Source organism: Phalacrocorax aristotelis, chromosome 4, assembly GCF_949628215.1.
Source record: "Phalacrocorax aristotelis chromosome 4, bGulAri2.1, whole genome shotgun sequence".
In the NCBI taxonomy this organism is placed as follows: domain Eukaryota; kingdom Metazoa; phylum Chordata; class Aves; order Suliformes; family Phalacrocoracidae; genus Phalacrocorax; species Phalacrocorax aristotelis.
In genome coordinates, this window is record NC_134279.1 from 57,353,678 (window position 1) to 57,377,765 (window position 24,088).

The following is a 24,088-nucleotide window of genomic DNA, read 5'->3' on the forward strand; positions in this document are numbered from 1 at the left end:
GATTTCTGGCCTTGATTAGATATTATTGTTGCAGTGCCTGTTCTTGGGTTAAATCTTGAAGGGTCACAAATTTTTGCACTTTAGAAGGCAAAAATTCCCTACAAAGTAATTTAGAAATGCACAAGACATTATGTCCCAATTCAGAAGCAGCAGTGGGAATACAAGAACATGCACACATACACACAGGGCAGCATTCTGCTCAACTTCCAGTTTCGAACACCAGTATGTTCTGTTACGAGAGAAAATAAGCTTGAAGAGCCTAGCAAATTACATTTAACACTCCTTTTATTGCAGTAGAAATTTTAGTTTTTATAAAATCCTCAAATTACAGGATATACATAGCATGAATCTCGGTGCAAGTCTTTAGCAGCTGTAGAGCATTACTGCATGCAGTTGCTTCTGCAGTGTGCAAATGTTCTATAAATAGCTAATCATGTTCAGAGAGCAGGACAAGTAGTCAAAGGATATCACACTCTATTACCAACTGGTCCATCAGTACCACGAGGTTGAGCAAAAAACCAAAATAAGTGTATAAATACACAGCTCTGATCTAACAAACTACTACAACTCTAAAGTCTGAAAGATATCCACATCACAAACAAGATAATTCAATAGTTACAGGAAAATACTTTCCTTCAAGACTGTTTTAAAGTGTTTTACATAAGATTTCTCTGACCAAAGAGGAAGTGTTAAGTACAGTGCTATAGAAGTTTACAAAAGGCCAATGAAACCCCTTTAATTTTATGCAATTGGAATATTAACATTAACTACAGAAGATTAGGCAAATACTTTGCCCTGAATTTATGAAAAGAAGTTGTGTGCAGTTCGGACAGGTAATATTCTCTTTCCATGACCTACCTTTTGGCTGCTGGGTAAATGCATAATCAGCACTCAATTTAATATTTATTTCTGTAGTCACGACACTGGCTTCAGATCCATCTTCAGACGGATTTATGCCAAAAAAATCCTACACCCATTTGTTTCCAAAGCTGCCTAAAGAGGTGCAATCCTTTATGCAAGTTTCCCGTCACAATGAGTCTCGGGAACTGGAAGAACAATTTACATAGAGCTAGCTACAGATTAATTTTCTAAAAAGCTGACATGCTTGAATTACTACGGTCTCACTTTTGTGTAGACACAAGAACAAATCTGCAATGATTCTGCAGAAGTTACTTCATTTACATTGATTAGTTCACTTAAGAGATGGTTAGAGTTTAAGCATTGCATCTTTGTCTGAAAAGCCTACAGGTCAGCAGTTTGGTTTGGTAAAACATCTTATGACAAGATAACCGCACAGAGTTTTCTGTGATTAGAGTCTTGAGATCTCTTCCAACAACATAATGTAAGACTAAGTCACAAGGTAGAAGCTTGGAAGAGTTCTTTTTAAGTAGCATTAATAAAAATAGCCTCTCCTTCAGAAAAGGTGTTAACTATGCCAGCTTGATTGAATTTAATAAGAGGGATTAAAATCTAAGTGGGCCATATTTTTACACTGAGTATAGTGATTTAGACAAAATGCTTCTACAAATACATTAAACAGAAGAATACTGTCCAAAGTGTACTGCATAGATAAGCGTACCAACTGCTATCCACTGGAGACATCATACAGCAGCTACAGTTCCAACATAAACCTACTGAGCACAGACTTCTTAAAGTTTTAATCAACCTCAAACAATCCTTGATTGCTAAAAAACCAATTCTGTATGACTGGGCGTGTTTTAGATAGGATGCAGCTACTTTTTTCACCGATTAGCAATACAGCACAGTAATTTTAAGTTTCCATGACTTGCTTTTGATATGCTAAATTTCATATTATCTCCAAGAAAAGCATATACACAATTTTATACAGCCTGGAGTGAGATCAGTGTAAAACCAGGAATTTATAGTCATCAGCAGAAGTGCCAGCTGCTCATAATGTTCACAAAACGCAAGTGCCTGAAATTTGGCTATGCAACAGTTGGTGCCAATCTGCTTATAAAGGAAATGCTGCTGAGGCATAGTCTTCTTACAAAAACAGGGCATGAGGGCTTCATTATTAAGTGTTCGACAACAATCCTCAACTCAGTGAAGAGAGTCCTGAAAAATCAGATTTAAAGAGAGTATTAAAATCCTACAGCATTTATCAGAAGTATCATCTAGATCTCTTCATTCACCTCTTTTCACAACACCCCCACACACTCTCTAGCTAGCAAGTTCTTTAGATCAACTCAGTGTTGCAGTATCTTGCAAGAGCTTCAAGAATTCTTGTCCTTTAAACATAAGCATTTTAATTAACTTTAGTTCAGCAACTTCCAGCTGAGGACAGATATAAAGGCAGCAGAAAATTCTACCTTCAAGTAAAAAAAACGACACCCAAACCATAAAAAAACCACAAAAAAACCTAACCACGCAAAACACTATTTAAAAAAAAGAGTAATGCTTTCTCAGAAATAGTGTAAGGAGTTGGGAGGTAATTGTGTGTTTGCACTGCTTCTTGCCAGAATGCAAGAACCCTGCACCCAACAAACACCACCAGTTTCCCCTAAAACTACATAAATGCCAGCGGAAAATCTTGGATAAACTAGTTCTATTGAAAGTTAGTTTTAGTATTGCAAAACTTATATTATTTTTAGATACCAAAGAAGTAAAGCACCTTCATAGTTTTTTTTTGTTGTTGTTAAAAAAAAATACATGTATTAAGATGGAACAATTGATTTCTTACAAAATAGCAGGGAATAGGATGCGATTAAGTTTACGATTCTCAGACCTGTCTTTGCATACCATGGCAGCCAAAGCCACTTCCTTGGTACTTTAGCAAACCATTTTCTAATCAGGTAGTGATCAGACTGAAATGTTCACAAAAAATCTTACACTATGCAACGCTTGTCGTAAGAAAAGTTCTGAGAAAGCACTGACCCCAAGGAATCGTCATAGTAATATTTATGGTTTCCAAGTTTAAAGCAATAGTATTGGCTTGACCAACTTTCAAACAAAATCAATACAGCTCTATTTCAAACTGTAATTAATCTGACTTATGAATTCAACTAAAGGACACAATTAACATGTTTAAGATCATTGACAGAATTTTTTCTGTCAACATTACACAAGTTCATATGTGCTTGTTCATGTACAGACTTAGCCTCAGATAGGCCTGGAATCCAAAACTAAGGATACCTTTCTGGTAAGTGGTTGCAGAACAACTTATAAGACTTTCTTCTCTAAAGATACAAGCATGTTCTTGTTAATATTAATTACGCAAGCATGTTCTGAAAGCTCCCACTCAAGGACCGTGGTAACGTTTCAAAAGAGTTCAGTTACATGAAATAAATGTAACTTTGAACCAGCTGGTTTTGGTTTGTTTGTTTGTTTTTTAACATCCAGGTGTATTCCACATTCTGTAATTACCATTTGTAGATTTTGTGTTATGAGCAATGCATTCATTTTAGAATGAAAAATTTCTGAATGACTTAACACTATGCAGTTAAACGTTAACTTCCAAGATCAATTTAGTGCTTACCGACAGTATGGATTTCGCCGAGAGGAGTAGCGTAATGTAAGAAACCTATAGTAAATGAATGGCTGGAGCAGACTCCCCTGCCCACTGAAACAGAATAGAGAAGTAGAGATTAATACTGACAAAAACCAAAGACAACAGCACTTTCCCTAATAAAAGCAAGCAAACTACTTAGGCTCAGACTAGATTGAGGTCACTTTGGTTCTAGATCTGACAAGAAAAAGCACATAACCATAGGCTTACAAAAGCAGGAACTTATAGAATAAAACTGCTCAATGAAACAGTTAAAAGAAGTGCTGCTCTCATATTGGTTTTATATTTATGAAGCTTTTTTTTTTTTTTTCAATATGCCTCATGTCTGGTGGCAGCCAAAGAGTCACAGAAGTGATGGTGGACGCCTGTTCAGTACTAAGGAAAAGCTTGCTGGTCAAGCACAGAAATTGGCTGATGTAAAGTAGTCCAGTTACAGCAAGCTTCTGAGCTTTTTCAGCTCTAATTGTAGCACTTCGACTATCTGCACCATATTTCTAGTAACTTTTGCAGAACTCCTCAGAACACACTGGAGACTGTTATAGATGTATAAACATATTAATGCCAATCTGATATCCAACTGTTTCAGTTACGCTGAAATAAGGTTTTGTTACTTCACAAAGCTGCTGTTTCACATGACAGTGCTGTAAAATAGTGAAAGGGTAGCATACAAACCACACATAGCAAAGAACAGAAATACCATGAGTTTAATTTTAATGAATGAAGATTCTTTATAACACAATATTAAAAGCTCTGTCTGAAGACGAACATGACAGTTCCAGTAACTAGAGCTCCTTCAAGTACGAGCAATATCTTTACCCAGAAGGAAAAATATAAAGTGAAAGGGAAAGAGAGCTACAGGAGGGGGGGGAAAGAAGAAATCTTGCACCTGTACAGTATTTACAAGCAATTTAATATACTAAAACAGTTTAAAGAACAAATTGTCACAATAGCTGCATTTAACCATTATACTATTTTAATATTTGATATATGACCTTTTACAAGCTTCAGTATCTACTGGGTGACTTATCAAGTAACAACACTTCACATACTAAATTCTCCAGAGAGAGAGAGAAAAAAATCCATTCCCCTAAAGAGAAGTTTAAAGCACCTGAATGTTTCAGATACTGGATACAGAATCTATCTGTCAGATGGTAAGCAGCCTTATATGAAACTGAATCCTTCAGGGCTGAAACATTGAAGTGTTCAGCTGACATATCAAAAGATAAGGACAAATTATGCATTCTATCAACTTCCAAGAAGATAAAGCCTCCCTTCTGCTGCCTGTGAGACCCCTCAGGACAAATGCTCTCACTGTGCTATGACTTGTATAGAAAAAAGGGTGTTATTCCCCCTCCAAATATTAAAAAGCAATGACTCAAACTTCAGTGACTGGCAGGTCATTATGCCTACATGACTTCAGGAGAATTCTGACATGCATATGCTCAAGATCCCCAAAATGAATTCAGCAGGCTGCACAGCAGGCAAAACCAAATGGAATCATTTAAAAGGAAAAAAAAGAGACAAGGGTCACTGGTCAGAAGTAACACAGGAGAGGACATAATCCGCTCCTGCTTGCACACTTTTAGCACAATGAAATTTCATGCCACTTGAATTCCTGGAATCCAACAGTCAAAAATAAGAGTTCACTTTCAGTGAAGCTGAAGATCTTAATATTCTATTATACTGACCAAAAATAAGCTTACTGAACATTATAGGAGAATGCAAGTTACAGGCCTGAAACACTTTGATTTGACCCAACATCACCCGTGCCATGAAAGTGAAAGGTTTTTTGATGCTTAGTTGTATCAGAGTGAAGGCTTTTTGATTTCGTGATGCACCAACTTGAGAAGTCTAGGAATCAAATAAATTTAACTCTAAGTTCAAGCCTTGGTCAGCCAGAATCATACAAATGGAGATCTGTGACTCACGGAGAACTCAACTGCAAAAAGTAATCTTTTGTAGAAAGTTTCTAATTCTGAAGATATTTATAGTCGTTCTTACCTGAAGAGCATAAAAACTGTAGCTGGCATCAGGAAAATTTCATTGCAAGCAATGAATTTTAGAATATTCTGTTGATTAGCATTCAGTTTCTCTAAAAGGTTTCTCAGAAAGGGCAGGCTATTTGAACTTCGTGCCTTTAAAGAAGAAAAAAAGGATTGCCAGAAAACATGCAAGTTAGAGTTATCTTCTCCAGGACAAAGAAATCAAAATACCAACAAGTATCATTTACAACTCATTTCAGCATTTTAAGACTAGATCCTTTAAAGGTATTGAGATTACTATCCCAAACTACCAGAAAGCTTGGAACTCCATAATTACCTAGAGTAGAATTAAAAACAAGAGGTGTTGCAATTCCCTCACCCACCCAATTTAGGTTCAGCTGCGAGGAGATGGCCATGAGCCTTATTCTATACACTAGGAAGAAGTACTTATAATAGCAAGAAAGCCTAGCTAGAAACACCAAAGGTTAGAGTTACATTAAGCTGCACAAGGCAGTTCACTGAGCAGCAGGTCCAACTCGCAAGTTTGGGCTACCCCGCAGTTTGTTATCTTACCACTGAAATAGAACATTAAATTTCACAGGCTACAGTTTTGCTTGAAAAGATGTCTTAAGTTTCAACTTAAACATTGCACAGTATTTGCTTCCTTCAGAGAACAGCATTGGAAGAAAAATTAGTGTCAACTCCAACACATCATTGAGTCATAACAGAAGATTATATTCTCTCAGATTCTCTCTGCTGAGATACCATACTACAAGTTCACTCTAACTCCTCTAGCACAGCTAAAGGAAACCATATCTGCAACTCAAACCTGTTTATAAACCCCAGGAGTACCAAGAGTATTGTTATCATACTTACATCAAGAACCTTCTTTGTATATGTGGCAGCGTGAAGCAGAGAGAACAGCAGAACGGGAAAAATACTCACTGAGGCAAGTGATAAGGAAAATTATAAGCTGCAGAAGTGCTTCATTTCTCTGTGATGTTATGCTAACACACAAGTCATAGCTGGATGGCTCTTTGCAAGAGGTTTGCTGGAATGACCTATACTGGATTAAGACATGTATATGCCTAACAACTATATTTATATCTCTTCCCTTCTCTTCACTATGTATTTTATTAACTTTAAAATGTGGGCGTATGCAGGTACGCAGAAGTAAAACACACAACACTACGCACCAGAGCATTTCTACTGAAATGCATTCTTTCTGCGTGAAAGACGTGAGGTTACTTCTTAAAATCTATCATATATGTGTAGGCATAATATCTTTTATTAAGAGATGCTACAAAATGCATTTCTTCACCAAGAACATGCAGTTGCCAGCCATTCAGATTTTAGAGACAAAGAACGTAGACATTCCTCTACCAAAGACATCTTAAGAGTAGGACATCAAGCGTACAAAGTGGCACAAAGAAAAGCCAGTTCTTACATGTCATCTTTGACAAGCCACATGAGTCTTTTTTGCACTTTTACCATTTCATAAGGTAGCTGGAAAAGCTACTACTGAATAATTGGCTCTCTACATGATATGTGCGCTACTTACAGTGAAGAGTCATATATAAACCCTGTACAGGTAATGAATGAAAGTTACCAACTTCTCAAAGTATCACATGAGGCTGGTCATAAAATTCACTGAACTTAAGTCTCAGAAAGAGAAAATGTAAGTAGCCAGACACTGTAATACACTAGTTACAGAGGTGATTAACCTGAATATGGATCAATTAACGTAATGCTCTCTTATTTTACATAGAGTATGTTCTATGAATAGCGAACGTATTCCCGTTTAAACTAGTTTTTCAAATCATGGCAGAGGTGATGAAAAGAATCAAGTTCTTAAGATATTTAAAAACATTACCAGGACGACACAATTAAAGGATACTTGTAACAGGATAGGAATTCACAAAGATAAGAGAGTACAACAGGTAGTGGCAGCTGTCCTCCAGCAAAGCCTGGGCCAGAAACGCCCTGCTAAGCTGAAAGTGCGGTAGCCTTTGGTGTAGTCGGAGGGCACTAGTAAGAGCATTCGCCAGCAAGGCACGCTGATAAAAGCTAGCTGCTTCATGCAACCTGCAAATCATCAGAGGAGATGTTACCATATGAACCAAGCCCCTGCTCAGAAGTCTTCCACCCTCGAGAATTGCATCACAGCTGAACAATACCTGAAGTATTGCTATTATCGTACATAAGCGCTATTACCAAAATACAACTCAAAAACTGGTAACTGACTTACTACAGGTACCAAAAGTAAAACAACTCAATATTTTACTCCATAACTACACATAAAACACATGCATTTGCCACTGCTGTCCAGTGGCTCAACACATTTTTCAACCACCTAAAAGTGTGGTAAACCAATCTAAAAATCTATAAACTGTTTTGACAAAAAGCATCCAAGCAAGTGAATAACAAAAATTTACCTTTACATGAAAAACAACTCTATGAAAAGGGAGCATAGTTACTTTGTAAATTTTAATGCCATTTTACGAATTACAATACATACCCTAGAAGTGGCAGGACAAACAAAGCTGAGCAGTAAACTGTGAACAAGCGGGAAATCCACATTGCTGTATCCAACTTGTTAGCCATCAGAAATTGCTACATTAGAAGAAAAGAAAAAAACCGAACCCCACAGAAGTTGGTATCTTAACATTTACATGCAATAAATATTCTTCCCTTCCATATTAAATTGGAAGTTCTTCTCCAACCTTGACTAGAATCAACTTATAGCTTCAAGCAAAGAGTGTCTTTTCGTTCTATATGAAACTTGACTCATACAAAGTTACTAACCAAATCAAAAATAGCTTGGCTGTCTCAGAATCAAGTCCCTTTTGTACATTACAACAAAACACAGTGGGGTAAGATCTTGTGTTGAGATAGTTTTTCCTAAACAAATCAACCTCACAAAACAGCCACCTTCAAAAATGTATCAAGCAAGGTCTTTAGACCCAACTGACTTTTGCACCTATTGCTTCAAGGTTCCTTTTAGAAAACACTTCACACACCTGGGCCTAAATCTCCACACTTCTCATGGAAGAGAAAAAAAAAAGAGAAGGGGTCAGGTAAATTTAGCATAGCTACATCATAAGGAAAGTGGCATCATTTTGGCCTACATTTTCTTGGCCTCAAAAAAAGTTTTTAACGACAATGTAGCACCTCTCCTGTTGTTGAGCTCTCCTTAACCACAGCCCTCTTCACCCCGATACATCCCCGTACCAGAAAGGCTGTAATGAAACACAGCATGCTTTTGGCCACTGGGTGCCAAAGAGTCAAAACAGCAGCTTCCTTTCACCTGAAAGAGCTCAAAGTTTTTTTCCGAGCTTTAACCCTCTTTTGAAGGCTGCTCTTTTCCTGTGTTCCTAGACCCTTTTTATGGAAACGACCAGAAATTAACCTAACTAACCTGCTCGCGTCTTCATATCGTTACTACTGACTTGCTCAGCACAACCACAGACGCACAGTTACAGTCACACGGAATTAACCTTGACTGAGGAACCTCCAGGAACGGCGGCGGCGCAGCAACAGCACGTTTTCAGCCAGAAAGCGAGAGGGCCGCTCCCCGCCGCCCCTACCCGGGGGAGCAGCCGCTTCCCGCGGGGCCCCCAGCAGCACAGGGGAGCCCCGCGAGGCCGGAGGAGCGCCGCGGCCTGCTCCCGCCCTCACACCCCCCGCGCCGCCCAGAGCCGGGCCGGCGCCGCGGCCTGCTCCCGCCTCCCGCTCCCCGCGGCCGGTGGCTCCTCCTTACCACGGCCCCGCCGCCGGCCCCGCCTGGCATGGGCCCGTTCTGCGTGGAGTCCGCCATGGCCGCACCTGCGGGGAGAGAGAGAAGCGCCTCAGGCGGGGCCGGATCGGCCGCCACCCCCCGAGCTGCCGCCGCCCGCGACCCACAGCAAGCGCCACGAACTGCCAAGCACCACGCACCGCCGCCACCTCCACTACGCGTTACCCGGATACGGCCGGACGTCACTTCCAGGGAGCAGCGGGGCCTGCCGGGCGATGTAGGCCTGGCAACGTGACGCATCCGGACGCGCCCGGTGACGTCACAAGGCGTTGCCGGGAGGCGGCGTGTGTGTCGTGACAGTAATGGCGACAGCATTAACGGTCGGTTCGGCGCTAGGCTGGGGAGCGTTCGCTCACTGAGGGCCAAACAGGCTTTCCAGAGCCGTTTTGCCAGGCACAAGACTTAGTGCTGCGTGTCAGCGGTGTAAACGGCAATCGTGATGTCACAGCTCCTAGGCAGGGTGCTCACCCTTCCCGCGATGCTGTGGTAGCACAGTGGTGTCACACAGCAATGATGCAATGTGCAAATATCATGCGGCTTCAGGCTGTGGCTATGTGGTTTAGCGTTACTGGTTCCCTATAATGTAAAAAGGCAAAAAGAAAAAAAAAAGAACTTCTTAAAGCTGCATATGCCCAGACATCCACACTGTAAGCCATATTAAAAGGCAACAGCTTTGAAGTAAGTTTATGCAATCTTTGGTCAACAATCATTAAACCTGAACAGCTAAAGAGCTTTCATCAAGTACAGTTACATATATCAGCAACGTTGACAGGAGGGCCGAGCTGGATGGCCCAAAGCAGAAGCTTCCTGCTCACTCTGCAACATGTAGTGTATGCCATTTGCAAGGTCTTGGGAAGGGTTAACCCTCCCTTCATTAATCTGACCCTTGTCTTAATACCGATTTTTTTTTTTTTTAATGATCTGTGCTGGAGAGCTATGCAAACATGTTTCTGTTCTCAGCTGGAAGTCTGTAGACCTAGTATAATTCGGCTGAGGTGGCATCAAAGTAAACGGAAACGAAGTGAGAGCCGCAAAACTGACACACCTTTTGTCTTTTAGCTCCTGTAGCCTCGTGTCGTTTGAACCCCTGGCTTTCTCCTAAGGCTGTACAGCAGGTTCCCCCTTCTGGCAGCATGGGTTCCAGGACAGCAAGCCATCTGCTCCAGTTTCTAATCATTCCCGGATGCTTTCAATTACTCTTTATTAGCAAAAAAGACATATTTTTGTGACCAAGGATTTTGGCATCAACATCCGCAATCAGCCTCATTTCTGGCTTATGATGATTAAACTTGAAGATTGATTGGAAGAGACTCAGGAAGACATCAGAGGAATGTGTAATGAAGTATCTTGACAGGGAAGGAGCAAAAGAAGAGTCAGCTGGGATTCTAATACCGTAACAATTACAAGTAAACTAAGGCTTGAAGCTAATTAACACTTTTTAAATTGAAGATGCAGAAACTGGTTTTCCAATTCTTTTCCCAGCCACTCATCTCTCGCTAAAGTGGCTGCAACGTAGGCGCAAGAACTACCTGCTGTTTTGGGACCATTTTCTACAGGTGGAGGGGACTCTACCAGTAGACAGCACTAGGGAATTAGGAGTCTCAGCATGTCTGCTGGGTCTTCTCAAATGTGTAATAAAAAGACTGACAAACACTTATGCTAAAAACCAAAGTTAAGGCTTTGAATATTGCCCCAGTAAATTAAGTTTAACCATTACCAGATTATTTTATTTATTACAAAAGAAAATATTAATATAGCCAGAAGATTTCTTTAGATGCACCCAAAATGTGGAATTACACATTGAAGACTACCAGAGGTTTAATGCTGCCAAACCAAAATATCACAAGGGAAAAAAAAACTTCTGATCAGTCTTCAAGGTTATGTATTACTTAAACGGACTTAGGATGACAAATCCATGTCTTTATCAGGAATGCTTTTTTATTTCTTAGCATTTGTCATTTAGGAGGGACTGAATACATGCATATGCAAAACAGTGATTTCTAGAGTCTGGCTTGCTGCCTGTCAGTCATAATACTAATTTTTATATTTTCTTTTAGCAAAAGTTGTCTTTCACAGATTGGCCTTAATTTCATTTAAATAGAATGTTAAACCATCGTTTATTCCCAAAAGTTAATGGCTTAAAAAGTGCCATACCTTGGAAAACTTAATAAGGGATACATACTTGGCCCTTTACAGCCAAGAAGTCCCCTTTGGTTTATATTGATTTTTCTCTTCCTGACTTTCCCCTTCACTTTTGTTCTGCATCTGTTGTCCCTTCTTGTTCGATACATTCTCTCCTGCAGAGCAATTCTGACCACGGTACTGTTTGCTTTAACTTGAGAGAAGACATTAAACTATATCTTAAGAAATGAAGTTTCAGCTATTGGCTTCTCCCTTTCCCAATTCTCCTCCCCTATAATGTTGCTGATTGAGCAGAGAGCAAGGGCAAAAATTGATTCCTGTGTTATTAATGATTTGGTTTCCGACAGTTGTAAGGAGATTCCTCTGGACCATCAAGGCACCAGTTTGCTTTCATTGATAATTGATAATTTGAATATTTAGAAGAGTATCATTGTAACTGCTGAGGATTCATCTGCCTCATTAGCAATATAGTCCCGTTTCTTCTCTGTGGCAATCCAACACGGTCAGCACAGATGTATCTGAGATTGTAACTAACCCAGCCCTCTGTTCCCCCCCCCAGCAAATTTATAAGCCTGTCAGAGGATTGTTGGCAGTAACAATACCTGGGATGAGCTCTCTATTAATTTAAAAAAATATGGATGCAAAGAGATATATTTTGACCTATACACCTACTTCCACTAATCCACTTTGAAGTCTCAGGAAAAATAAAATAAAAGACCTTAGTATGTCTGTAAAATAATTAACATATTTTAGAAATATATGAAAGAAAATATGCAATGCTTTGCATTTGTTTAGCTCCAGCTGGGAGTCTCCAGACACACTGCAGTTTACTAATGCTCACAACATCACTATGAGTTAGATGTTCAATAAAGGCTTTGGGCAAAAAACGTTGGTAATTTACTTGTAGGCACACGAGCAGTAGCGTAGCTGGGCTGGAAACAGAATCCACAGTTCCTGAGTCCCCATTGCCACTTTCCTTCATAGTTGCTACGTGTTTTCAGATTTAAAACACTCCATATATAATTTGAAGCCTGTCTGAATATCTGAAAAAGGGGGAGGCTTTTTTAGTGTTTCCAGTTAATGACTGAGAACCTTATTACAGACACAATGCAATATTTTATAAACAGCAATTATTATTAAATAAATTTTGACAGACATAAAATACTTTATAGAACCAGTATTTTGCATTACAGGTTGTTTTAAATGTCGATATTTTATTGCCTTCTTAATAGCATCACCTTCAGAAGCATGCAATGTTTTGTGGTCTCCAGTGGCCTCAGTTCTCAGTCATTTTAACAGAAGCTGATGTAACATTGTTTATGTGGTGGTCACCTCCTTGCACATGGAGCACTTGAGGTTCAGATAGAGATTTATCTATTTTGTCCTTGATTTGAAAGAAGGTACTGTTGCTGACATCTGTATACAGTTTTCATTTATTTCGAATAAAAGAGAGAACATTCCTCCAAGGCCGATAGGATTGCAGTTCCTCGTAGCCAAACTAGCTCCATTATTTGTGTCAGTAGTGTATAACACAAAGCTAAAATAAGTTTTTATGCAAAGTTGTAATGAACAATTTGGTTCTTGTTTGTGGTTATCTCAAGCTGGCTGTCCAAATCTCAAGAAACAATAAAGGACATCGGGTCAATGCTTGTTACGTTTTTCAGAAAGAGAAACAGAAGTCTTCTGTCTCTCTCTACCAGATTGCTTTGTGATTTTTGCTCGATAGTCTGTAGCAATATCAAACATGGTCGTCTTGCTTTTCCCTCACAGCTGGAGTTTCCATTTACTCACCCTTCCTGGAAGGATTACCCTTTTAACCACTGAGTGCCTGCCAAAGCAGTGAAAAAGAGAAAACACAACCTTTTTGAAGCTGTGCAAAATAGGAAGATATTCCTTTCAATTGCTTTCTGTGTCAGCATTTTCATAACTTTCAACACTTTGGTATATCCCTGTGTTATTACAGTACATGACACAGAAACTGCAAGTGTGAGCTTAAGGTGTTACAAAGAACTATAAAAAATTAATATCTCTCTTTTTAAATATTTGTGGTATGGCATAAGGCTTGGGCTGTGATCGAATCAGAGAGCAGCCTTACCAGTGTACTTTATTTGCAATGTCCAACCCATGAAGGACAAGAACATTTTTTGAAACTTAAGAATGAAAAGAAAGATGGGCAAGTATTCTTTTAATAGATGTTAAGAAGGTTAGGAAGATGTTAGAATTCTGCAGCGAGAGACCATTTCAACAAATAGAGGAACATGGTGAATTATAGATGTGAACTTTTGACAACCTGTACTGCCTCATTAGAAATACCACAGCAGGAAAGATTGATAAGGACCCTCTTGCAAGCTTAAAGAAGTATCTGGAGGTGTACTGATCAATGCTGAACTCAGTTCTGGGTCGTTGGTAAAAGGCTCCTTTTCACCTACTAATCACAGGCTACAATGAGGGAATAACAAGAGGACAAGGGACAAAACCCCAAAGCTGTGAGCTTTCCCAAAGACAAGTTCAGTTCATGGTGCAAGGAATGTGTGCCGTATGTATGCCTAGAACTTGCAAAGAAATATTCCCTTTCTGAAATACTGGCTGTTATATGAACAGAGCAAAAAACCCACAAAGTTTGGCAACAGTATCACTTGACATGGTACTGCACTAATAACTAAAGACTAACACCACTACAACCTGTGGTCCAGACTTTTTCAGGAGAGGTATTCATGAATGGGGTTACATTTCTGCCACTCATTCAGTGTAAGCAGAAGTTTGCAGATTAATTAGGGTTACAAGCTGTGTAAGCTGAACCAAAGTGAACCACCAAGAAGGTTTCTGCTTTTACCTGAAGATGATGCAAGCCAAAGACTAGATATCTTCCATCATCATAAGTGTGCCTGTCAGACTGTGGAGAATCCCACCCTATTCTCATATAAAACTTTTCTCACAACTACAGCAAATGAGGGGGCTGCACGGTTTTTGTTCTTTGCACCCCCAAAGCTGCCACTGGTTTCCTCCATAAGCATATTTAGATATTTGTTCATGTCTGTGAGTATCATCTGCACTCCTAAGTACAAAGGTACCTAGCAAGTAAATCCATGTTAAAATTAGAGGCTTCAGAGAGAAGCTTTCGATCTTGGGCAGTTTTTACACAATCTGGTATGTCTTCCTAACCAGGGTAGGTTCCAGTGGGCTCATTTATTATATTATATAAATTATTCTTGATCTTTTACCATGTACTCCAAGTCCTGAGTTTTCAGAATAACTTTGTGGTACAGATAAACTCTGAAATCAGTAACTTTCTGCACTCTTTGTGAGATCCCGTTCAGAAATTCAGCCACAGAAAACTGGATGGAGGATTAAATGATAGGGATATGTGGAAATATTTCTAAGATTTTATATTTGATGTTAAGTTGTTTAAACACAGTGGACTGATGTCTACTGTAGACATTTTGTTGCTTTTTTTTTTTTGGAGGGGAGTATTTTTATTCACTCATCGCATATCCAGTTCCAAACATAGGAGGCAAATGCTCCAAGGGTTCCAGTTTATATAATTCATTCCTCTAGTTTTTTCATTCTATATCATTTAATTAAATTAATCTAGGTTTATAATCATTGCCAAAAAAAGTATATGCATATTTTATTCAACTGTTTTTGTGGCCACTGATAATCAATAAGGGCTTAGAACTTAGAAAAGATAAAGAATACATGGAAAGACAATCAGGTTAATTAGATTTGTCCTTCCAAACAGTCATAGGTAAAGTCCATCCATTTAAATCTGATCTAATCATGTGCTGAAGTGGCGTGAAATTGAATGAAATCAAGCTGTCTATATCCCAGAGAATGTTCTTACTGAGATATAAAAATCCTCAAGGATACCAATTAGTCAGTCAACTGATAAGTCAAGGATAAGTTTCTCACTCAGTCACAATGCTTACGATTTATATATTGACCACTGTGGCTGGTAATGGAAGCATATTCTTTGAGGCTCATAAATTCTTATTGAATTCAGCCTTCTGTGTTATAGCTTTTGCAGAAAAGAGCTATCTTACATTTCTTCTTTGGCAATCTTTGGTTGCTTATATATAGCCACTAGTAATTACTTTGTTAGTAAGGTAAAATACAGGGGGATTAGGGCTCAAGGGAGATATCTAGCGTTATAAAAAGGAAATTGTAAGCACAATCACAAGTAAAATGAAGAGTTAAACACAGAGCAAGATTACTGACATGGATGACAGCTTCTGAAATATAATGGTCAATAGTGTATCAGTCAGTGTCATGGGAAGAGACGACAGGGAATTGAGGGAACGTCTGCAGAAAACTGGACGTACTGTTAGCATCTTCACTGAGGTTTAATGAGGCTTTTAGTGATAGGATTTTGGTGATACAATTATTCTTGTTGATGCGAATTTTGATGATTTGCACGCATCTGAAAAGTAAGCAAATGTCCTTGATCTCATTTTTCTAATCAAAAGATAAAACAGAGGTTTTAAAAAAGTTGTTCTTTGTCATAGATAAGATTGTCTTACGTTACAGTTTGTCCAAGACAACTACGAATAGTTCTTTGGTTAGATAAGATGCCTGGCACCTTTTTTTTCATCTTCATGGATGACATTAAGTAGAGGGTCTTTTAATAAAGCCTTGATCTATTAAAAAGCCTAGCAAGCTTGCCATATGATTCCTTCAGAGTCCTTTGTCTCCAGCAAGAAACACTGTGCAGATGTAAAGTTTAAAATAATTCAGACAGGAGCAGGAAAAAGGTTCTGGAAGTTCACCTGACAACAAAATTCACATTACAATGACTGGATCGGTAATTAATATCCTGGGGAAGATGCTTAAAGGAAAAGGTGGCCAGCCAGTGCTCAGTATAATTCCCCTGATAGCCCTCTGGGGAGGCAGAAGCTATGAGAAGATGCCTCAACTGGCAAATTCATGGGTGAGGTAGGAAAGACATGAAGATGCAGGGGCAATAAGTGTCATTCATGCTAAGGACTTTAAGCAGCATTCTAGTATTAAGACTGGCAGGGTGGATAAAAAGGAAAATGGGAAAAGAAGATGAAAAGGGAAAGGTGTAATTAGCACACTAATTTTAGCATGAGTATTAAAAATCAGAGAAATAAAGGTATTAGATAAAGGAGCATCAGTCAGGAGGAGGTAGAAGTGTAAGAAGAAAGCTGTAGCAGGTGGTGGGCTTAGTGACAGCAATGTGCTTGAGAAATGGGAGGTGAACAATAAGAAATGAGAGATTAATTTCCATGCAGCGGTATATTGCTCAGAGGTAGTGGAATCTGTATCCTTGGAGTTTTTCAAGACTCAGCTAGAAAAAGCCACAGGTGACTCAATGCCGTGTTGCCTATGGTCCTACTTCAAGGGGGAGGTTGGACTACCTGGCCCCTGGGATCCCATCCGATCAATATTTATATTATTCTGTGAAAAGTGAGGGTCTTAAGCAGCAAAAATGAAGAAACCAGAACAACTGGTAATGGGTGTGACATCCACCATTGTAAGGATAACAAATACGTAACAGAATAGCAGACATGGTTGTTAAGGGGTACCGAAGGATAAGAACTCTTAAGGATTCGTAGAAATTAAAGTGATGAGTAACAGTGAAGGTTAATAACAGACTAAATGTTCTCAGGAATTCCATCATTATGAAAAATGTTGATTTCTAAGATACAGATGAAAGGATACAGGTTATTTGTAACCATACAGTGTAGCAATTCCAAACTGCTACAGCTTGCAAACCTCATTGTCATCATCACAACATCAACAAGCTGAGCTGCTGCATCAGTCTTGGTTTTGGAAATAATACAAATGTTTTAAGATAATCATCTATTGAAAATAACCCTGGACTGAGCAATTGCAAGCTGGAATGGTTTAAAATAAATTGAAGAATAAAAAAAAAAAATTTATCTAAGCTTTTTATATTTTGCAAAAATATCCATCAATAAAGTAAGTAAATGGCCAGTGAGGTCATCTGTAAAGAGGAATTCAAGTACAGGTGAAATAAGAAAATAAAAATTACATACGCTATAGCAAGATGTCTGTAATTCCTTCCCCAGTCTCTTAAAATGTCCAGGAGGAAAAAAGTCTCAATTTTAGGTAGTGTAGGCTGCTGGAGAAGACAGGGAGGTTGCTACTGATGCCACCACCTTCACATAGATCTGAATGAGAAAAAGTATTGGAAATAACAGATGAGATTTCTTAATGAAACAATTAAAAATAAAAGAAATTGCAAATAAACTAAAAGTCAATATAAGTTTATGAAAGGTGTCAAATGGAGTTGGTTTTCTATAAAAAGGAAATATAGTTGATTTCAGCTATCTCATCAGTTTTAAAAAATGGCATGGTGCTCCACAGCACTGCTAGTGGAAATGGAGAAAGATATTAGAGGAACCACAGGTAAGTGAGGAACTGGCTCTGGCAAAGATGGTAAAGATTAAAAGGGGAAGACTGATGGGTACTTACTAACGTAGTTCCTTAAAAATAAATTGCAAGACTGTTCTTGTTCATTATGCTCATAATTGCATAATGGCATAGGTATTAGAATGGAGATAGAGTCATCTGCATTGTTGCAAAGATAGAAGGTGTCTTCAAGACAAATAGGTTGCTTTATCATGCAGAAAAATTCTGGATGACTTCAAGGACTTGAGAAATAGAAACAAGATCAAATTCAGTAGTACTAAATGCAAAATCATAACTATGTGGTCTCAAGAAAACTGCTAGCGGAAAGAAGCATCATCTGGAATTGATCTAGATGGAGCTGAACGTTCCAGACTGCCTAAGCATGAGTATGAGCTGCCAAGATGATAAGCAATGTGACGGATAAATGCGATCCTCTGGGCAATAAGCAGAAATAACATATTATTGCCATTGTATGTGGCACAGATGAAACCTCATCTAGAACACACTGTACAGTTCTGGTGACATGAGTTCAAGAATCAGGAATTGAATCAGAAGTATCGAGAGTTTTATTCTTCAGGGGAATAGCTGATTTTATGAGAGGAGAGTAGAAGAGAATTGCACTGTGTTAGTTAGGTAACAACAGGACAGGCATGCAATTAGTTAAGTTGAAGTGGATACAAAAATAAATGGGTATAAATTGCTATTCATGCATTTAGAGCAGAAAGAAGAAGAAGCCTCATAACCAAACAGTCAGAATCTGTAACAGCCTTCCAGTGAGAACAGTGGAATTAAAATGTCTAAATACTCTTAAAACGGAGTTTAGTAAGTTTATACAGCTTGACAATCCAGATATGTTCCTCCTGGGATGTTAAGGAGAAACTTTTTCTGAATTATCCTTAAAGGTTTTCAGTTAATTATATCCATTCTTTGAGAGGCATGAAACAGCATCAGACATGATTGGTTTTACTGTTTGGTTTAAAGAACACTATGAACATATCAGCAAAATGAAGAAAAATTTGGTGGTTAGTGCATCCTTTCAGATCTGCTGCTATTTTCCTTTTTACATTAAAAAATGCTGATAGTGCTGATATATTAAAATTCTAAATAGTGATTAATTTTTCAGAGCAAAAATGTTTCTCCATTATGAGTTTTTACTCAAACAGATGGAAATTAAATTTTGTTATTTTTTTAAAATAATCTCCAACCAAAAATGTACTTTGCAATTTCTGAGGGAAAACAGTTTTGCTGGACGGCTGGAAAAAAGGATCTATGAGGTTCTGTGACTGAAATGAGATGCCATAGTGGATCCCATAGTCAAATGATTAAAATTTCCCTAAAAATTTGTGCCCTGCTTTGGAGCTGGAAACAAAAGTCTCTTAGAAGTGTCTAGAATACAAGTAACCAGGCAGGAGAAAGGTCTGTCAATGCTGTCTCCAAGCACAAGGTCAAATCTTGGTTTCCTCTCAGTTTCCAAACACCAGTCTTTCAAACTTCAATGAATCTTTCCAAAGGTCAAGTCCCAGTCTTTGGCCTCCTTTTGGATGTATTTTGGGCACCATCCAAGCCAAGCAAGTCAGAACCTTGTTCATCATCATTCAGCTGTAATCCCAAGATCAGCCTTTCTCAGTACTCTATGGATGCTTTGAACCTCAGGTACAGCTATCAGCCTGAAATATGAACAGAGAGCAGGTTGTGGAGCTTGCCCTCTTGAAATCCACAGCAAATATGTGGCACTTTTGGCTGGAACACGAATTATTCACCCAATTAACATGGCACCAACTTTTTGGAGTTGTCCGTGGCCAAGATAAGGATGCTGTCAGAACTGTAGGGTTCAAAACATGGTAACCACAAAAGGTCTGACTGCCCAAATTAACTACAGTTCTATGTAAAACCTGCTTCCTCAAGAATATTTTCCAGTGCACCTGCTTTTATGAAGACCTTGGCTTAAAAGAAGCAAATTAAAATGTTTTTCCAGAACAAAAATTAATATTGATAACATTTACTAGTCTAATGGCCTTACTATCCTATAGTGGCAGTGTACACTTCTAGTAAATATGATCAGGCTATTTTACAACAGTTTTAAACCAGAGATGCCTCAGGCATAAACCATAAAATTTAATTATCTTCACTTGTGAGCATCAGCTCATGCAGTAAAATAGAACGTGTGTCAATCAAATATTTATTTGTCTTGGCTTTGCATAGTGCTTATCAGAGGATTTATCACTTAGCAATACATCTGGAAAATAATCATTCAAAAATCAAACATGGGTGAGTTAAAAAAGAATATAAATAAGAACATATAGATCTGTCTTCTAACTGTAACTTCTGATTGATGTTAAATTTATGAGTGAATGATCAAATTAATGTATTTCTATTCCTAAAGTATTTTTACTTCTAATTAGAATATAACTTAAAATAGGCATTTGATACATTAAAAAAATACTTAGCATAGTAAAATGAACAGCTTTCTGTCCTCTTTTCTTGGTCAAATACATGCCCATCATGAGGACACAAATGTCTTTTATATTAAACCTCTCATCAAGATGATATCCTGTGTTCAGTGGACGGCCCAGGTAAGAGACTAAACACTGCAAAACTGATAAAAGAGGGCCAGGGAACGGCATGGTTAGTGATCAAGTACATTACATTATGCCAAAAGAAGGAGCCACGGTTTCTCATCTCTTCTGAAGATGCCATCTCTTGCCCTACAAGAGATGGCTAGGTCAGAAAACAGATGTGTTTTCATTATGTCCCTGTCAGCGCTGGAGAACTCGCAACTGATTCTGCTGTGATAATGACAACGTATCAGGTGCAGTTCAAGTCTTCCTCTCAGTAAACCCCAGTGAATGAACAAACTGGTGAGCACAACCTCAATAACATAGGAAATCACTAGTAGGCTTACTTCTGAAATGTATTTTGGAATTCTGGAGTTATTAAGATGTCTTACATAGTAAATGGGTGAAGAAAATTGGGTGAATTTTCTGTTTCTGCAGTTTTCTTGGGGTTTGATTTAATGGAGATTTAAAGCATTATGATCTGATAATTTGTATTCCATGTGTAGTAGAATAGTAACGTCCTACCATGCCTTTCAAGTAAGTTCATTCATGATAATCCAGAATTCTAATTATCCAAAAATTGGATTGTGTCTACCCATTGTTCATGAAAACATAATGGGGCGCTACATTTTTATTTCTTCAGTAAGCACTTACAGGTGCACTTAATTTGTTTGATATGACCCCACGTACTTCGGCCAGGGCCTCAGACTGCAGAAGCCTAGGAAGGAAAAAAACAAGATCTCTTTTCATCTGAGCAAGTGCAGCATTCAGCAAAGTCTCAATAGCCTCATTTGAGGCCTTTAGAGGTGGCAATAACAAAAGCAGTAAATCGCAGAACAGTGATGATTGCAAAATAGTAGTGGTAAGTTCTGTTCATCATTTATTGTATAATTATCTCATAAAATTTCAATGGAGACCATCGCACTAAGATTCTTCTTGTTTAAAGTATAAACCAATCTAACACTGCAAAAAAGGTCACTAGAAATGAATAGTGAATAATATTTGTGACAAGAAGGGTAGTTAGGAGAAGTATTTAATATATTGAAGGACTTTTTCAGTGGTGTTGGCATCCGAGTACTTCTGGCATTTGCAGATGTAGAGTTGCATGATATCTTGAAGGAATGGTATTTCTCAAAGAACAGCGAAGTTTACTAGGAACCAGAAATAGTGCGGGGGGGATTTCTTCTTAAACTGTTAAGGGGACTTTCATGCTATTTATCTGTTCTTTTGAAAATGGAACACTTATGCCATCTAATCACGACTTCCTCGGATTCTGAAAGACTGATAAAAGGGGCACATTGATACCCAGTGAATAGAAATACAGTACTGCATCTTGGATTTGATCTGTTCTGTGCGTTCTTTATATTCAACCCATAATATTCAAAGATTGTTTTCATGAACCTAGCTTGTTCAGTTGCTGGTCGTCTGATTTCATTCTGCTCTGGAGATCAGTGTGAATAGTTTTTCTTTCCTATTTGAGTATTGAGTATCAAGCCATCTAGTTTCAGAAATACTTTAAATGATGTCTACCATATGTATTAGTTATACGCAACTAGAGATAGTGCTTCAATTTCTATTAGTTCCTAAAAGCTTTTTTGGTAATGCTATCAGCTGAGATCAGTTTGAGTGAAGGCCTTAACATCCGGTATCAAAATAGAGCTTTATTTTATGATGAGTAAACTTCCTACAGCTAATACCAATCAGTTAGGTGACTAGAGATTAATCTTTGGTTAGATCTTGCCTCTAGAGACCTACTGTGAAATCTTGATTTAAAATCGTAAGTGAAAATTGGTTTAGTGGTTTCATACTTGTTTCGTGTGGATATTTGTCTAGGTAACAAATCACCACAAAGTTCAGTGTGTGTATCAGTCTAAAAGTAAAAGCAACTAGAAAAGACAAATATTTTTCTAAATGAAATAGAGTTTGAGTTACATTTGAAACTACAGCAAGAACCCGTGGATGAGGAGGCCCAATTTCACCCCTTTTGTACTACTGAACTTTGACTACTGATCTATCATTAGATAAGCATAAATGACAGCACCCCTGTGCGTTAGTATCATAACTGTTAGCAAGGCTGCTGAAACAACACCCTTACAAAATGCAGTGACAATCTTAATTCAAACATCTACCTGCAAAGATCCTTTTCCTACCTATTTACAGAAGTCATGGACTCCTGGCCACTCTCTACAATCCATTCCACATAGTCATCCAGCAGTCCCTATATAAGGTTTTGTTGAAGATATTATGTGCACCTTGGACCAGGATAGAAAGTATAAATATGAATTATATAAATTCATGTGATGATTCCACACCATCGTTTCTCATTGCACCAGAAATCCAGGGTAGTCAGGGTGATTAATAAAAAAGATTCAGAAAGAGAGTTTGAGCAGTTGTGGTAGATCATCCACACTCCCAGCTCCTACTTTGCTCCCTGTTTCTGCCTGAGGTTGCTCCTGTTAACTCAGTCACACTGCTAAGTCCTTTTTGATTTAGCAGTACAGACTACCTAGCCTGTGAGTTATCAGAGACACTAACACACAGGCACCTTCTGACTTACCCGGGGCAAACACGATTCTTGCCCACAGCTGAAACTAAGAAGCTGTAGAGATGATGCAGACCCTGTATTCTGGCCCTTTTTCTCCATGTCCATGTTATGTGCTAGGCTCAGAGTGGCTTTATCAACGGGACGTTTTAACTGGGGAAATCAACTCTATCAACTCTATGCAGTTCCTGCTGGTTTTGAAAGAAATCTCCCAGCATAAGGGAAATTTCCTGCTTAAGGTCCAAATTGCTCTTGATATCTTAATAATTACTCTACTAAGTAAAGATGTTTCTGCTGCGAGGTTTTCATTACAAAAGCTGAAACCAAATGAAATGTTATTCATACTCTAAACTCTGATTCTATCAGAACAGAATGAGTTTCTCCTGGATGTTTGACTGCATGGTAGGAAATTATTTCGTCCAAGGCTTTTACCTCATAAACTTTCAAGATCCACTCAAAATGAGACAGAAAATCAGGATAAGAAAAACCTACACCTTCTTTCAGGTGTTTATAAAAGACTATGAGAAAATTACTGTCACCATAAGTTAAAAAAAAAATGAACCAGGGTCTGTTCTCTAGGTGTATGGGTAAAATACACCTGTATTCTCTGCCAGGAGTACCTACTGGGAACAGTCCCAGGTACATATTTTCCTCCCAAATTATGCCTATCTCTGGGAATGGGCCAAAACCCTGCCAATGAGCACTGTAGCGATTAAATAGGTATGGACAAATACAGGCCACTTAAAAATAAAAATTATTCAGAATATTACTCAAAAACAAATAAAATTGCAAGCAATTACAGTGTTCAGTCTTTAATCCTTACCATCAGTCTGGCTATCGCCGCACACAAAGACCAGCCATATCCTGCCATCAAGCTGTCCGCAAGCTCTTTTCACCAGAGAAAAACAGGCATAGGAGCAGATGTATTTTCTGAAGATGCTGCACAGTACACAGCCATGTAATTGCATTATAGCGCTGGTTCTGACTGTAAGCAATGAACCTGGCAGGGCAGGGTTCTGGGCTAACTGTCCTAATGGGCCATTTCAGTTGTTTGTTTTCAATAAAAAGCCTTCTGCATTGTATACCAAGATTTAGGGTCCTTAGAGAAAGTTGTTAATCTCAATGTATTTGTGGTCTGTTCTAGCAACAGCA

General features: G+C 38.5%; 1 protein-coding gene across 2 annotated transcripts; it reads right to left on the bottom strand.

The window, feature by feature from the left end:
- Positions 1 to 267: 267 nt before the first annotated feature.
- Positions 268 to 9,508, bottom strand: TMEM33 (transmembrane protein 33). Of its 2 annotated transcripts, none has more exons than XM_075091595.1 (8): positions 9,445 to 9,508; positions 9,269 to 9,333; positions 8,027 to 8,121; positions 7,406 to 7,593; positions 6,385 to 6,452; positions 5,528 to 5,661; positions 3,497 to 3,580; positions 268 to 2,076 (listed from the first exon to the last, which is right to left on the bottom strand). In XM_075091595.1, the coding sequence occupies exons 2-8, from the start codon at positions 9,323 to 9,325 to the stop codon at positions 1,947 to 1,949; spliced, it is 756 nt and encodes a 251-aa protein (XP_074947696.1). In that variant the 5' UTR covers positions 9,326 to 9,333; positions 9,445 to 9,508; the 3' UTR covers positions 268 to 1,946. The 2 variants fall into 2 exon arrangements, with proteins under 2 accessions (XP_074947696.1, XP_074947697.1); XM_075091596.1 differs by having other exon boundaries at positions 9,412 to 9,474.
- Positions 9,509 to 24,088: the final 14,580 nt, after the last annotated feature.

Excerpts from the sequence above, each read along its gene's own strand:
- TMEM33 (XM_075091595.1), bottom strand. The coding sequence starts at position 9,325 with ATGGCGGACTCCACGCAGAACGGGCCCATGCCAGGCGGGGCCGGCGGC. Across the intron at positions 7,594-8,026 it reads TTTGTCCTGCCACTTCTAGG|GTTGCATGAAGCAGCTAGCT; the intron begins GTATGTATTGTA and ends GATGATTTGCAG. Across the intron at positions 3,581-5,527 it reads ACAGTTTTTATGCTCTTCAG|TGGGCAGGGGAGTCTGCTCC; the intron begins GTAAGAACGACT and ends ATTCTGTTTCAG.